Source organism: Bufo bufo, chromosome 3 (assembly GCF_905171765.1).
Source record: "Bufo bufo chromosome 3, aBufBuf1.1, whole genome shotgun sequence".
Classification (NCBI taxonomy): domain Eukaryota; kingdom Metazoa; phylum Chordata; class Amphibia; order Anura; family Bufonidae; genus Bufo; species Bufo bufo.
Window position 1 is genome coordinate 144,056,395 of NC_053391.1, and position 12,950 is coordinate 144,069,344.

The window sequence follows — 12,950 nt, forward strand, 5'->3', positions numbered from 1 at the left end:
ACGATTGATCAGTCAAATCTGACTGACCAATCGCAGCGATCCAAAGGCAGGGACCGCTGTGATTGGTCCCCTGCCCGGTGCCCGGACAGCTCAGCTGTCCGTAGCACCCATTTAGATGCCGGTGTCACCGCAAGTATACTTGCGGTGACACTTTGATCTCATGATGTACTGTGTAAGTCTTGATGCGGTAACTAACACCACATCATGACGTACACAGTAAGGCTACTTTCACACTAGCATTGTTCGAATCTGGCAGGCAGTTCCGTTGCTGGAACTGCCTGCCAGATCCGGCAAACGGATTTCTTTTTTTTTCCCCCACATCCGTTAGACGGATCCGGTGATGTACCGGATCCGTCTCATCCTTTATCATCCGGAATAACGGATCCAGTATTTAATTTTTTTTAAAGATCAAAAGTGAAACTATCTCCTCCTATATCCCAGCGCAGACCAGAAAATCTGATCCGGTGACGCAGCAATTTCCTGAACACTTGGTACTGGATCCAGCATTAATACATATCTATGGAAATGAATGCCTGTAAGTGCGGTACTGTTCTGAGATTTTGTCCGGAAAGAATACTGCAGCGGAACGGAAGACCTCCTGATACATACTAAACGGATTGCTTTCCATTCAGAATGCATTAGAACAAAAATGATGCGTTTTTTTTCCGGTATTGAGACCCTTTACCGGATTTCAATATCAGAAAAGAATAACGCTAGTGTGAAAGTACCCTAATTCATTAGTCACTAAGGGGTTAAATGAATAACAATTCTGCACCATCCTTTCTAAGAACTCTGGCCCAGATTTACTAAGCCTAAAGATGGTGTAAGCTCAGACTGACTGTCTAGACCTGCACCAGATTCATCACGGGCTCAGGCTGGAGGATAAGTCTGGTGCAGGTACAGACGCATTTTCCTTACTGCATACCAGCTATTGGTTGGCCTACATTCAGACAGATTTTTATGCCAGAATTGTGGTGCAATTTTGGCTTAGGCCAGCCCTCTTTCCCATGAAGCCCCTCCGTTCCTCAAGCATGTCAGAAAGAAGTGTAGAAACCCTAGATGTGCTAAATTGCACCGAAATTGAGCTAATTTGCGCTACTTTTTAGACAGATTTTTGGAGCAGAAACACTAGTAAAACTGGTCCTCTGTGTTGTCCCATTCATCACTTATTGATCCTAAAAAGTTATGAATAAAATTCCGACTGGCTATTGCCCATTATGGATGTGCCTCTGCACAATCTGACAACGTCCAATCAGTGTGTGGGGATACAAGTGAAATGGTAACACTCAGATAGCAATTTATACGTAAGTTTCTAAGAGGAATAACACAGGAAAGGCAGAGTTACGGTATATGAATAGATGCTCTAGATTTCTTATTTTATGGGGAATTTGATCCTTTACTGAAACAGATACTTCAGGAATGGTGACTTGTCCTCTTTAAGCTAATAATTCATATGAACCAACCATTACTAGGACTCTTTCCAAAACATGGGATGGGCAGAGTTGTTGTTTTTTTGTTTATCACATATTTAGCTGCCCAAACTTTCTCTTTTAAAACTGAATTAAACTTTTTAGGCATTAACTACATAAAATCTCTTTAACTGCAGACAGCATAGAAATAATTAGTGCTCCTCCACAAAAACGCTAAATTTATACTGTAACTCTATTTAAAAGCTCAAGTAAATGGGAGCAAGAGTTGCATTGCCCACCATTACAATGGTCTAGTGTGTGTATATATAGAAACGTAATAAAGGCTACAATTTCTAATATCCATAGATTAATTCAATTTAAGATCCTCCATCGGTTGTACTATACACCAAAAACCCAAGCGAAATTTCCCCAAAATAAAGGCCGAGACTGTTGCTGTCCTAAATGTGGATATGTGAACGCGGATTTCAGGCATTTACTTTGGGAATGCAGTAGAGTAAAAAAGGTATTGGGAACAGGTTTTTGTAGCCCTACAAAAGGAGTCCTCTTCGACAAATAGCCCTGGGATGGTGACAGTGTTGTTGGGAGATTATGCTCTAGATATGGAAGTTCCGGCCCGGGTCAGACAGATCTGGATGAGGGGTCTGATGGTGGCAAAAGTTATTTTAGTTAGATATTGGGGATCTGTCTCCCCACCCTCAATAAATGAATGGATCCTGTATCTTCAACAAATTAAAGTCTATGAGGATATGGAAAGGAAACGGAGAGCGGCACGTGTGACTGTTCAGACATAGCTACTAGTGTAATTATGTCGGTATTTATTAGAGTTGTAGTGACGACAGCCAATTGAGGGGGGGAAGGGGTGGGTGGTTATAGTCTTATTCTGTGTATTAATTGTGAATCTACAGTCCTATTTATAATCTTTGTAGGATTTTGTGGTATGTTATAGAATAGTTGACTATATTGTTTTATAGTGGCTACCCTGTATTGGCAGTTTTTTCTATTTATAATATGTGTTGTTTTGTACCACGAAGAAAACTAAATAAAATGGAATAAAAAATAAATAAATTATACTGAATAATCACATTGAAGCCAAGCCGTACCATAGCAGCTCCACAGAAAATGGTCTTAAAATAAAATATAGTAATAGGAAAATGAGCGAGCACTTGCACACTTGGCAACCAAATTGACATGTGCAGAAAATATTTATTAAATCCCCATAAAATACAAGTAATAAAATTTATAAGAACAATGTAGCAATAATATACAACATTAAAGTGACATATATTGTGGTAGATATCGATACTATATTCGATAAAAATATTCGATAAATTGAATGATAGAATATTCGATACCACTCAATAGTGTCGATAAATTCAATAATATATATCACACCAAAAAACTTCAAGTATATGCTATTATTTGGGAAAGAGGGGGTATTATCTTCTAGAGCTCTATCCCAATTTGGGAAACTGAATGTCACTGAAAATGTTGTAGGTGTATTCACTGGGAGCGCAATATGTTCATAAAGTGTCCACAGGAATCCTGATAATGTGAAAAGTCTCTTATAGCATATCCTTTTAAGGTCGATATGAGCTTTGAATCGAAGAAAACTTTAAATCGATATTTGGCTTACCGTCTAGTGTCTGTTGTCTCCCTATTGCTTCAATGGAGCTTTAAATATTTGCCGGCTTATTCAGTCGCTCCATACAGCAAGCTGGGTTAAATTTTGCGGGAGTTCCAAAGATCGCAGGAGTTGCCACTCTGTTCCGCAATTTCCTTTGGTGCAGCTTTCGACGATAAGAATAGTTAATCCTTTACTGTAGAATTTTTTTTGTATTTTTTATTTTTTTTGTATGGCCATACAGTATTATCGGAAGCTTTTCAATGCAGGTACATCACTTGTTTCACCATACGCGTTAAGGTTAGATTCACTCTCCCTTCCTCAGTGGTCAACTACTGACCACTGAGGAAGGGAGAGTGAATCTACCCGTAACGCGTATGGTGAAACAAGTGATGTACCTGCATTGAAAAGCCTCCGATAATACTGTATGGCCATACAGAAGAAAATTTCTACCGTAAAGGATTAACTATTCTTATCGTCGAAAGCTGCACCAAAGGAAATTGCGGAACAGAGTGGCAACTCCCGCGATCTTTGGAACTCCCGCAAAATTTAAACTAGCTTGCTGTATGGAGCGACTGAATAAGCCGGCAAATATTTAAAGCTCCATTGAAGCAATAGGGAGACAACAGACGCTAGACGGTAAGCCAAATATCGATTTAAAGTTTTCTTCGATCCAAAGCTCATATCGACCTTAAAAGGATATGCTATAAGAGACTTTTCACATTATCAGGATTCCTGTGGACACTTTATGAACATATTGCGCTCCCAGTGAATACACCTACAACATTTTCAGCGACATTCAGTTTCCCAAATTGGGATAGAGCTCTAGAAGATAATACCCCCTCTTTCCCAAATAACAGCATTTACTTGAAGTTTTTTGGTGTGATATATATATTATTGAATTTATCGACACTATTGAGTGGTATCGAATATTCTATCATTCAATTTATCGAATATTTGTATCGAATATTTTTATCGAATATAGTATCGATCATATCTACCACAATATATGTGACTGTAATGTTGTATATTATTGCTACATTGTTCTTATAAATTTTATTACTTGTATTTTATGGGGATTTAATAAATATTTTCTGCACATGTCAATTTGGTTGCCAAGTGTGTGAGTGCTCTCTCAATTTCCTATTACTACATTTGCCTTTAAAGAGAGGGTGGGGTGAATCCCTCTATATGAGCTTGCAGCACCATACCTTAACTACTTGCTAGTGAGCCACCACAACCTACCACTATAAAATAAAATATATTGTGCATATTGTCTTATTGTACTTTGTTTTTATGTAGGCCGCCACCATACAAAAGTCCCGAGCGCAATAGACGCAGACACTTTCACGAGCATTACCAAGATGGTGAAGGGTTCCATAGAGGCCCCAGAAGGCCCAAACACTGGGAAGAAGAAAGGCACGGACAAAGCAATTTCAGGATGACTCCATATAAACGCTTTAATGATAACCCCTTTGAGCCAGATGCATTTTCTGCAGACTTAAGGAAATCTCCCTTTGAATCGTCCAGTCGATTTAAAAGAATGCATTCTCCTGATAGGCGCGGAGATGGTAATAGAAGATTTCCAACAAAATATCCCGAGGATCGTAATAGACATGGCCATAGAGAACACCGCGATTATCACCATCGAAATCAAGAACTTAATGCACATACTGAAACAAATGGTTTTAAACATGTGAGACGAGAAGGCTCCTCTCACAGATCTTACAACAGAGAACCTGATAGGGATTGGCATGACCATGATGGACAGTGGAATCAAGATCACACAGATCCACATTTGCCACCATCCGGCAGAAGATCTGAAGAATTTGTTGATCAAAATGTGTTTCAAAAGAGGTAGACATGGTTTTTACGCATGTTTATTTTTATGTTTTATACTACACCTACTAGTTTTAGCATTGCTTTATGTTAGAACTTTGATAGGAAATGTCCACACCTCTTTTGGCCCATACATTTTTTTTTTTTTATAAAAAAGCTGTTTGTGTGACTGAAGTAATGTGCACATTTGTTGGATTTCTGATCTGCTTTAATTTTCACACAAAAATAATTATTATATCAACAGGCATCCTGAGGATCGTGATTACAGAGAACATGAGCCACTTCCTAAGAGAACTAGAGAACCAGACAGGCATGACTACAGGCCGCCACCAAGACATTCTCACTGGAATGATGATCATACTTTATGGCCACATCATGACAAGGATTGGTCAAAAGACGCAGATCTCCGAGATCCTAGTCCTGTTGTATATCAGACCCATTCAGGAGAACTTGCTAAGATAGAATATGATTATAGTCATAGATCTCCTTCGTATGTACATGTGGAGCCACCTTTTTTAAATGACCATGCTGAGAGAGACACCCGTTACGAAGACAAGAAAAACTTTTCTACCAGAACTTCCCAACACAACAGGTCAAATATGAGTAACCGAGAAAGGGGAACATTTTCTGAAAGATCACCAGAACAGACTACTAAGTACAGTGAAAAAAAGGCTCCCGATAGAGGTGCGTTCAAAACTGATAACATACACCTAAATCATAAGCACAAGGAAAGTGGAAGAGAAGCTGAATACAGGAGGGAACCAAGTTCTAAACGCCACTTGGATAACCATAGTCCAAAATCTTCTGACCCAACCATAACACCGAAGACTAACTGTGAAAAGGAATCTATCATGGTTAATCTGGAATTGAAGAAATCGGTGGATAAGTATAGGTATTATTTTAATTACTCTCATAGTTTTGTTATTTTTTCTTGGGTTTTCTGTGAGAGCGAGGTAAAAGTTCATGCTTCTTTCACCCATGGAAACAAGAGGATGACACATCCAGAAGGTCGAAAGGTGCTGAAATTTTCATGCGTGAAGCAAATTTCATTGGTGGAATTGCAGAAGAAACGTCAGTGGAAAATAATCACCCTAAGCTATACATAGGAGCAGGGTTTTTGTTTTGTTTTTTGTAGAAAAAGACAAAAAAATAAGAAGCAGGCGACATGAAAACAAGACGAAAAATGAAAAGTAAAAAATAGAACGGAAAACGGGAACATCAAAATATTTTCTTAAAAGGTCACGCTCCCTTCATATATGACAGCCATGCGGATCATATGAACACAGTTCTTCCAAGCCTAATATTTTTCGCGGAATGGCTTACGCTCTCGGTGACTTCACACACCAATTAATTCTTTGGAAACGAGTTAGGACATTTGATGATTGAATAAATGTTGTTTTAATTCCCTAAAGAAAACGGGGGGGGAAATTTTAAGAAAGTTTCCATGGGACCAACTTTACTGGAGAAGAAATTGTAGAATCCGTCAATCAAAAGTTATATGAAACTTCAGGGAAGACATTATTAAAACAACAAACAAGCTGCTAACTGAAAAACAGTCAAATCAAAGCTAATTAAGTTATTTTATTTTTTTTACTTGGCGGCGCCATGAACTAGCATTCTGCGTAATGGGTGCTAGCATGTTATGAAGAAATTCATGTCTTATATTTCGATGATCTTATACATAGGACTTATTAACATTAAAGGCCTCGAATATCAAAAGTCATGACCATGGCAGAATGCAGCTGAAAAACGGTCATACCGAATACATGGAAATCGATACACAGAGTGTGCGTGAGAGCTGAAACCTCGCCTTACATGCAGTTATACAGCTGAATTGATGATGAATTTTTCATTCCTAATCGACCATCTATGTTGTCCAGCATAACCTTTAATCGGGTTAGAGTATCTTCTTCAAAATATGAAGGAAATTTGCAGTGAAAATGCTGAGAATTCCCAAACTTAAGGTCTGCCTCACCATAATATATACTTATCATCGAAATCAGCTTCTACCTAAAACACAAAAATATGTAAAAGTCGCATGAAATTTTTCTCGCCTCACAAATCTATCATAGCACAAAAATAATATAATATTCGGGTTACCCCGCTGCTGAATTGTGTAATCCAAGGAAATCAGAGTTATGTAGTTTTTGATGAATGGGTGGCTACATATATTACTATGTGGATCCTGAAAGAACAGGAAGCATTTCACAGGTAAGGCGATAGTTTTATGTCATGTACCAAAATCTCTTTCTGTTCTTATTGAAATGAAACTTAGATTACATGTATTTCTTAGTATTTCATGTTTACTTTATATCTTAGTTTCGTAAAAATGTCAAAGACACCAGATGTGCTTTTGTAACCTCTTCTTGTAATCAAATATCAGATTTAGAACTATTTAAGATACATGAGACCTTCACAACTCTTGGTTCCTAGATTCTGCAAAACTTAGTGAGTCCATGCTTCAGAATGTGCTATGCGTTACGTTAGCTAGGTGATTTATGTGTACATTTTATGGAGAGTGAATGAGGTAATTTCCTAGTTATCTTCTTATCTAGACAACCTCACGAGCATTGGAATATCTCCAAAGACATTCAACCAAAGTCTGACATTCCCCAAGGGAAGAGGAATTCTGAACAGAAGATGCCCGAAAAGGATGTTCTAAAGAGGTGCTCTTTTCATTCCTTGACAACATGTGTAAACTATATACAACGAGGGGGAATTTATCATGAGGGGAATGTTTGAAGTCGGTTTTGCTTGAGTCTGCGTTGGTGTACGTTATGCCACGTTTCCTTTTTTATAAATGTGTCTTCCCTTTAAACCTAACTCTTTGGTGTAGAAAAACCTACTCCAGTTTTCCTACTCCACTGTCCTAATTCAGTGAAATTGAGACTTTTTTTTTTTTTACTTAAAAAAAAAGTCTGTGATAAATCTGGAGTAAAACTCGTTAACATACCTGACCACACCCATATTTATAAACTGGAGTGAGTGGTGTAAAAATGCAGAAAGCTGCAAAAGTTTTAAACAAGTGAGATTAAAAAAAAGTTGCAAAAGCCCAATTTTGCGACTTTTTAAAGCCAGAATTCTGTAGTGAAGGCATGATAAATCAGGGCCAAAGTCTATACTTTGAGGTTGAATTGCAGTCAATATTTTGGCAGCTTACAACACAGAATACAGCGACTAGGTCCACTCCTCCTCAGAAAAATCACAATTCGGTTCATATTCAATCCACAATGCAGCAAATATCTATTACATCCTCTTTATGTATGAGGTTTATATGTGCAAAGAGCTTGAAAAAGGGAGCGTGACCCTTAAAACGTTCCACATGGCGAGTGCAGTATACTGACCTGACACTTTGGATCTTGCTCTTGCAAAAAACTACCAGCCGGGGCTTGCAAAGTAATGAATGCATGATAATGCTGGCTTCCTCAAATGTGAACACGGATGCAAGATCAATGTAAGTTAAAGAGGACCTTTCACCGATCCTGACATTGTGAACTAAGTATACAGACATGTAGAGCGGCGCCCAGGGATCTCACTGCACTTACTATTATCCCTGGGCGCCGCTCCGTTCTCCTGTTATGTCCTCCGGTATGTTCGGGGACTTGGTTATAGTAGGCGGGTTCTGCTGGGCGTCTCCTTCTCCTAGGCTGTAGCGCTGGCCAATCGCATCGCAGAGCTCACAGCCTGGAAGAAAAAAACCTCCCAGGCTATGAGCTCTGCGCTGCGATTGGCCAGAAGGAGACACCCAGCAGAACCCGCCTACTATAACCAAGTCCCCTAAGTCCCTGCCTACTATAACCAAGTCCCCGAACATACCGGAGGACATAACTGGAGAACGGAGCGGCGCCCAGGTATATCAGTAAGTGCAGTGAGATCCCTGGGCGCCGCTCTACATGTCTGTATACTTAGTTCACAATGTCAGGATCGGTGAAAGGTCCTCTTTAAAGAGGACCTTTTCATTGGTTTGTAATAAGTGAGATAAATATCTGTACCTGTGCTGCCACCCTGCCTGTTTTTTTATTTTATTTTTAAAATAGCGCTCCTGTGCCCCATTATGGCCCCCCGCAAATTTCGTGCTCAGTATACTAATACTGAGCATCGGAGCAATGGGGAGGAGACGCAGTCTTGCTCTGTGGGCGTCTCCTTCTCCCCTGGCTGTAGCGCTGTCCAATTGCAGCACAGAACGTCACAGCCAGGGAGAAAAAACCCTTAAACATTAAAGGCCTCGAATATCAAAAGTCATGACCATGGCAGAATGCAGCTGAAAAACAGTCATACCGAATACATGGAAATCGATACACTGAGTTTGTGTGAGCTGAAACCTCGCCTTACATGCAGTTATACGGCTGAATTGATGATGAATTTTCATTCCTAATCGACCAGCTATGTTGTCCAGCATAACCTTTTAATCGTGTTAGAGTATCTTCTCCAAAATATGAAGGAAATTTGCAGTGAAAATGCTGAGAATTCCCAAACTTAAGGTCTGCCTCACCATAATATATACTTATCATCGGAATCGGCTTCTACCTAAAACACAAAAATATGTAAAAGTCGCATTAAATTTTCTCGCCTCACAAATCTATCATAGCACAAAAATAATATAATATTCGGGTTACCCCGCTGCTGAATTGTGTAATCCAAGGAAATCAGAGTTATGTAGTTTTTGATGAATGGGTGGCTACATATATATCATATATATTATGTGGATCCTGAAAGAACAGGAAATATTTCACAGGTAAGGCGATAGTTTTATGTCATGTACCAACATCTTTCTGTTCTTATTGATATGACACATAGATTATTACATTTATTTCTTAGTATTTCATGTTTACCTTATATCCTAGTTTTGTAAAAATGTCAGACACCAGATGAGCTTTTGTAACCTCTTCTTGTAATCCGATATCTGATTTATAACTATTTAAGATACATGAGACCTTCACAACTCTTGGTTCCTAGATTCTGCAAAACTTAGCGAGTCCATGCTTCAGAATGTGCTATGCGTTACGTTAGCTAGGTGATTTATGTGTACATTTTATGGAGAGTGAATGAGGTAATTTCCTAGTTATCTTCTTATCTAGACAACCTCATGAGCATTGGAATATCTCCAAAGACATTCAACCAAAGTCTGACATTCCCCAAGGGAAGAGGAATTCTGAACAGAAGATGCCCGAAAAGGATGTTCTAAAGAGGTGCTCTTTTCATTCCTTGACAACATGTGTAAACTATATACAACGAGGGGGAATTTATCATGAGGGGAATGTTTGAAGTCGGTTTTGCTTGAGTCTGCGTTGGTGTACGTTATGCCACGTTTCCTTTTTTATAAATGTGTCTTCCCTTTAAACCTAACTCTTTGGTGTAGAAAAACCTACTCCAGTTTTCCTACTCCACTGTCCTAATTCAGTGAAATTGAGACTTTTTTTTTTTTTACTTAAAAAAAAAGTCTGTGATAAATCTGGAGTAAAACTCGTTAACATACCTGACCACACCCATATTTATAAACTGGAGTGAGTGGTGTAAAAATGCAGAAAGCTGCAAAAGTTTTAAACAAGTGAGATTAAAAAAAAGTTGCAAAAGCCCAATTTTGCGACTTTTTAAAGCCAGAATTCTGTAGTGAAGGCATGATAAATCAGGGCCAAAGTCTATACTTTGAGGTTGAATTGCAGTCAATATTTTGGCAGCTTACAACACAGAATACAGCGACTAGGTCCACTCCTCCTCAGAAAAATCACAATTCGGTTCATATTCAATCCACAATGCAGCAAATATCTATTACATCCTCTTTATGTATGAGGTTTATATGTGCAAAGAGCTTGAAAAAGGGAGCGTGACCCTTAAAACGTTCCACATGGCGAGTGCAGTATACTGACCTGACACTTTGGATCTTGCTCTTGCAAAAAACTACCAGCCGGGGCTTGCAAAGTAATGAATGCATGATAATGCTGGCTTCCTCAAATGTGAACACGGATGCAAGATCAATGTAAGTTAAAGAGGACCTTTCACCGATCCTGACATTGTGAACTAAGTATACAGACATGTAGAGCGGCGCCCAGGGATCTCACTGCACTTACTATTATCCCTGGGCGCCGCTCCGTTCTCCTGTTATGTCCTCCGGTATGTTCGGGGACTTGGTTATAGTAGGCGGGTTCTGCTGGGCGTCTCCTTCTCCTAGGCTGTAGCGCTGGCCAATCGCATCGCAGAGCTCACAGCCTGGAAGAAAAAAACCTCCCAGGCTATGAGCTCTGCGCTGCGATTGGCCAGAAGGAGACACCCAGCAGAACCCGCCTACTATAACCAAGTCCCCTAAGTCCCTGCCTACTATAACCAAGTCCCCGAACATACCGGAGGACATAACTGGAGAACGGAGCGGCGCCCAGGTATATCAGTAAGTGCAGTGAGATCCCTGGGCGCCGCTCTACATGTCTGTATACTTAGTTCACAATGTCAGGATCGGTGAAAGGTCCTCTTTAAAGAGGACCTTTTCATTGGTTTGTAATAAGTGAGATAAATATCTGTACCTGTGCTGCCACCCTGCCTGTTTTTTTATTTTATTTTTAAAATAGCGCTCCTGTGCCCCATTATGGCCCCCCGCAAATTTCGTGCTCAGTATACTAATACTGAGCATCGGAGCAATGGGGAGGAGACGCAGTCTTGCTCTGTGGGCGTCTCCTTCTCCCCTGGCTGTAGCGCTGTCCAATTGCAGCACAGAACGTCACAGCCAGGGAGAAAAAACCCTTAAACATTAAAGGCCTCGAATATCAAAAGTCATGACCATGGCAGAATGCAGCTGAAAAACAGTCATACCGAATACATGGAAATCGATACACTGAGTTTGTGTGAGCTGAAACCTCGCCTTACATGCAGTTATACGGCTGAATTGATGATGAATTTTCATTCCTAATCGACCAGCTATGTTGTCCAGCATAACCTTTTAATCGTGTTAGAGTATCTTCTCCAAAATATGAAGGAAATTTGCAGTGAAAATGCTGAGAATTCCCAAACTTAAGGTCTGCCTCACCATAATATATACTTATCATCGGAATCGGCTTCTACCTAAAACACAAAAATATGTAAAAGTCGCATTAAATTTTCTCGCCTCACAAATCTATCATAGCACAAAAATAATATAATATTCGGGTTACCCCGCTGCTGAATTGTGTAATCCAAGGAAATCAGAGTTATGTAGTTTTTGATGAATGGGTGGCTACATATATATCATATATATTATGTGGATCCTGAAAGAACAGGAAATATTTCACAGGTAAGGCGATAGTTTTATGTCATGTACCAACATCTTTCTGTTCTTATTGATATGACACATAGATTATTACATTTATTTCTTAGTATTTCATGTTTACCTTATATCCTAGTTTTGTAAAAATGTCAGACACCAGATGAGCTTTTGTAACCTCTTCTTGTAATCCGATATCTGATTTATAACTATTTAAGATACATGAGACCTTCACAACTCTTGGTTCCTAGATTCTGCAAAACTTAGCGAGTCCATGCTTCAGAATGTGCTATGCGTTACGTTAGCTAGGTGATTTATGTGTACATTTTATGGAGAGTGAATGAGGTAATTTCCTAGTTATCTTCTTATCTAGACAACCTCATGAGCATTGGAATATCTCCAAAGACATTCAACCAAAGTCTGACATTCCCCAAGGGAAGAGGAATTCTGAACAGAAGATGCCCGAAAAGGATGTTCTAAAGAGGTGCTCTTTTCATTCCTTGACAACATATGTAAACTATATACAACGAGTGCTGTCCGCATCTTTTGCGGCCCCATTGAAGTGAATAGGTCCGCATCCAAGCCGCAAAAACTGCGGCTCAGATGAGGATCAAAACAACGGTCATGTGCATGAGGCCTTTGGTGTAGAAAAACCTACTCCAGTTTTCCTACTCAACTGTCCTAGTTCAGTGAAATTAAATTTATTTATTTTTTTTACTTTTAAAAAAGTCTCAGTGATAAATCTGGAGTAAAACTCGTTAACATAACTGACCACACCCATATTTAAAAACTGGAGTGAATGGTGTAAAAATGCAAAAAGCTGCAAAAGTTT

General features: G+C 39.3%; 1 protein-coding gene across 4 annotated transcripts in view; it reads left to right on the top strand.

Moving 5' to 3' along the window:
- Nucleotides 1-12,950, top strand: part of BCLAF3 (BCLAF1 and THRAP3 family member 3) — a 101,234-nt gene that overhangs the window by 36,053 nt on the left and 52,231 nt on the right. For 3 of the 4 annotated variants that reach the window (XM_040423671.1, XM_040423670.1, XM_040423669.1), the window contains 5 exons: nt 4,354-4,908; nt 5,135-5,782; nt 7,446-7,556; nt 9,969-10,079; nt 12,492-12,602. In XM_040423671.1, coding sequence (XP_040279605.1) covers nt 4,354-4,908; nt 5,135-5,782; nt 7,446-7,556; nt 9,969-10,079; nt 12,492-12,602 — 1,536 coding nt within the window. The remainder of the gene's footprint in view (nt 1-4,353; nt 4,909-5,134; nt 5,783-7,445; nt 7,557-9,968; nt 10,080-12,491; nt 12,603-12,950) is intronic. The other variant, XM_040423672.1, reaches the window with a different exon arrangement.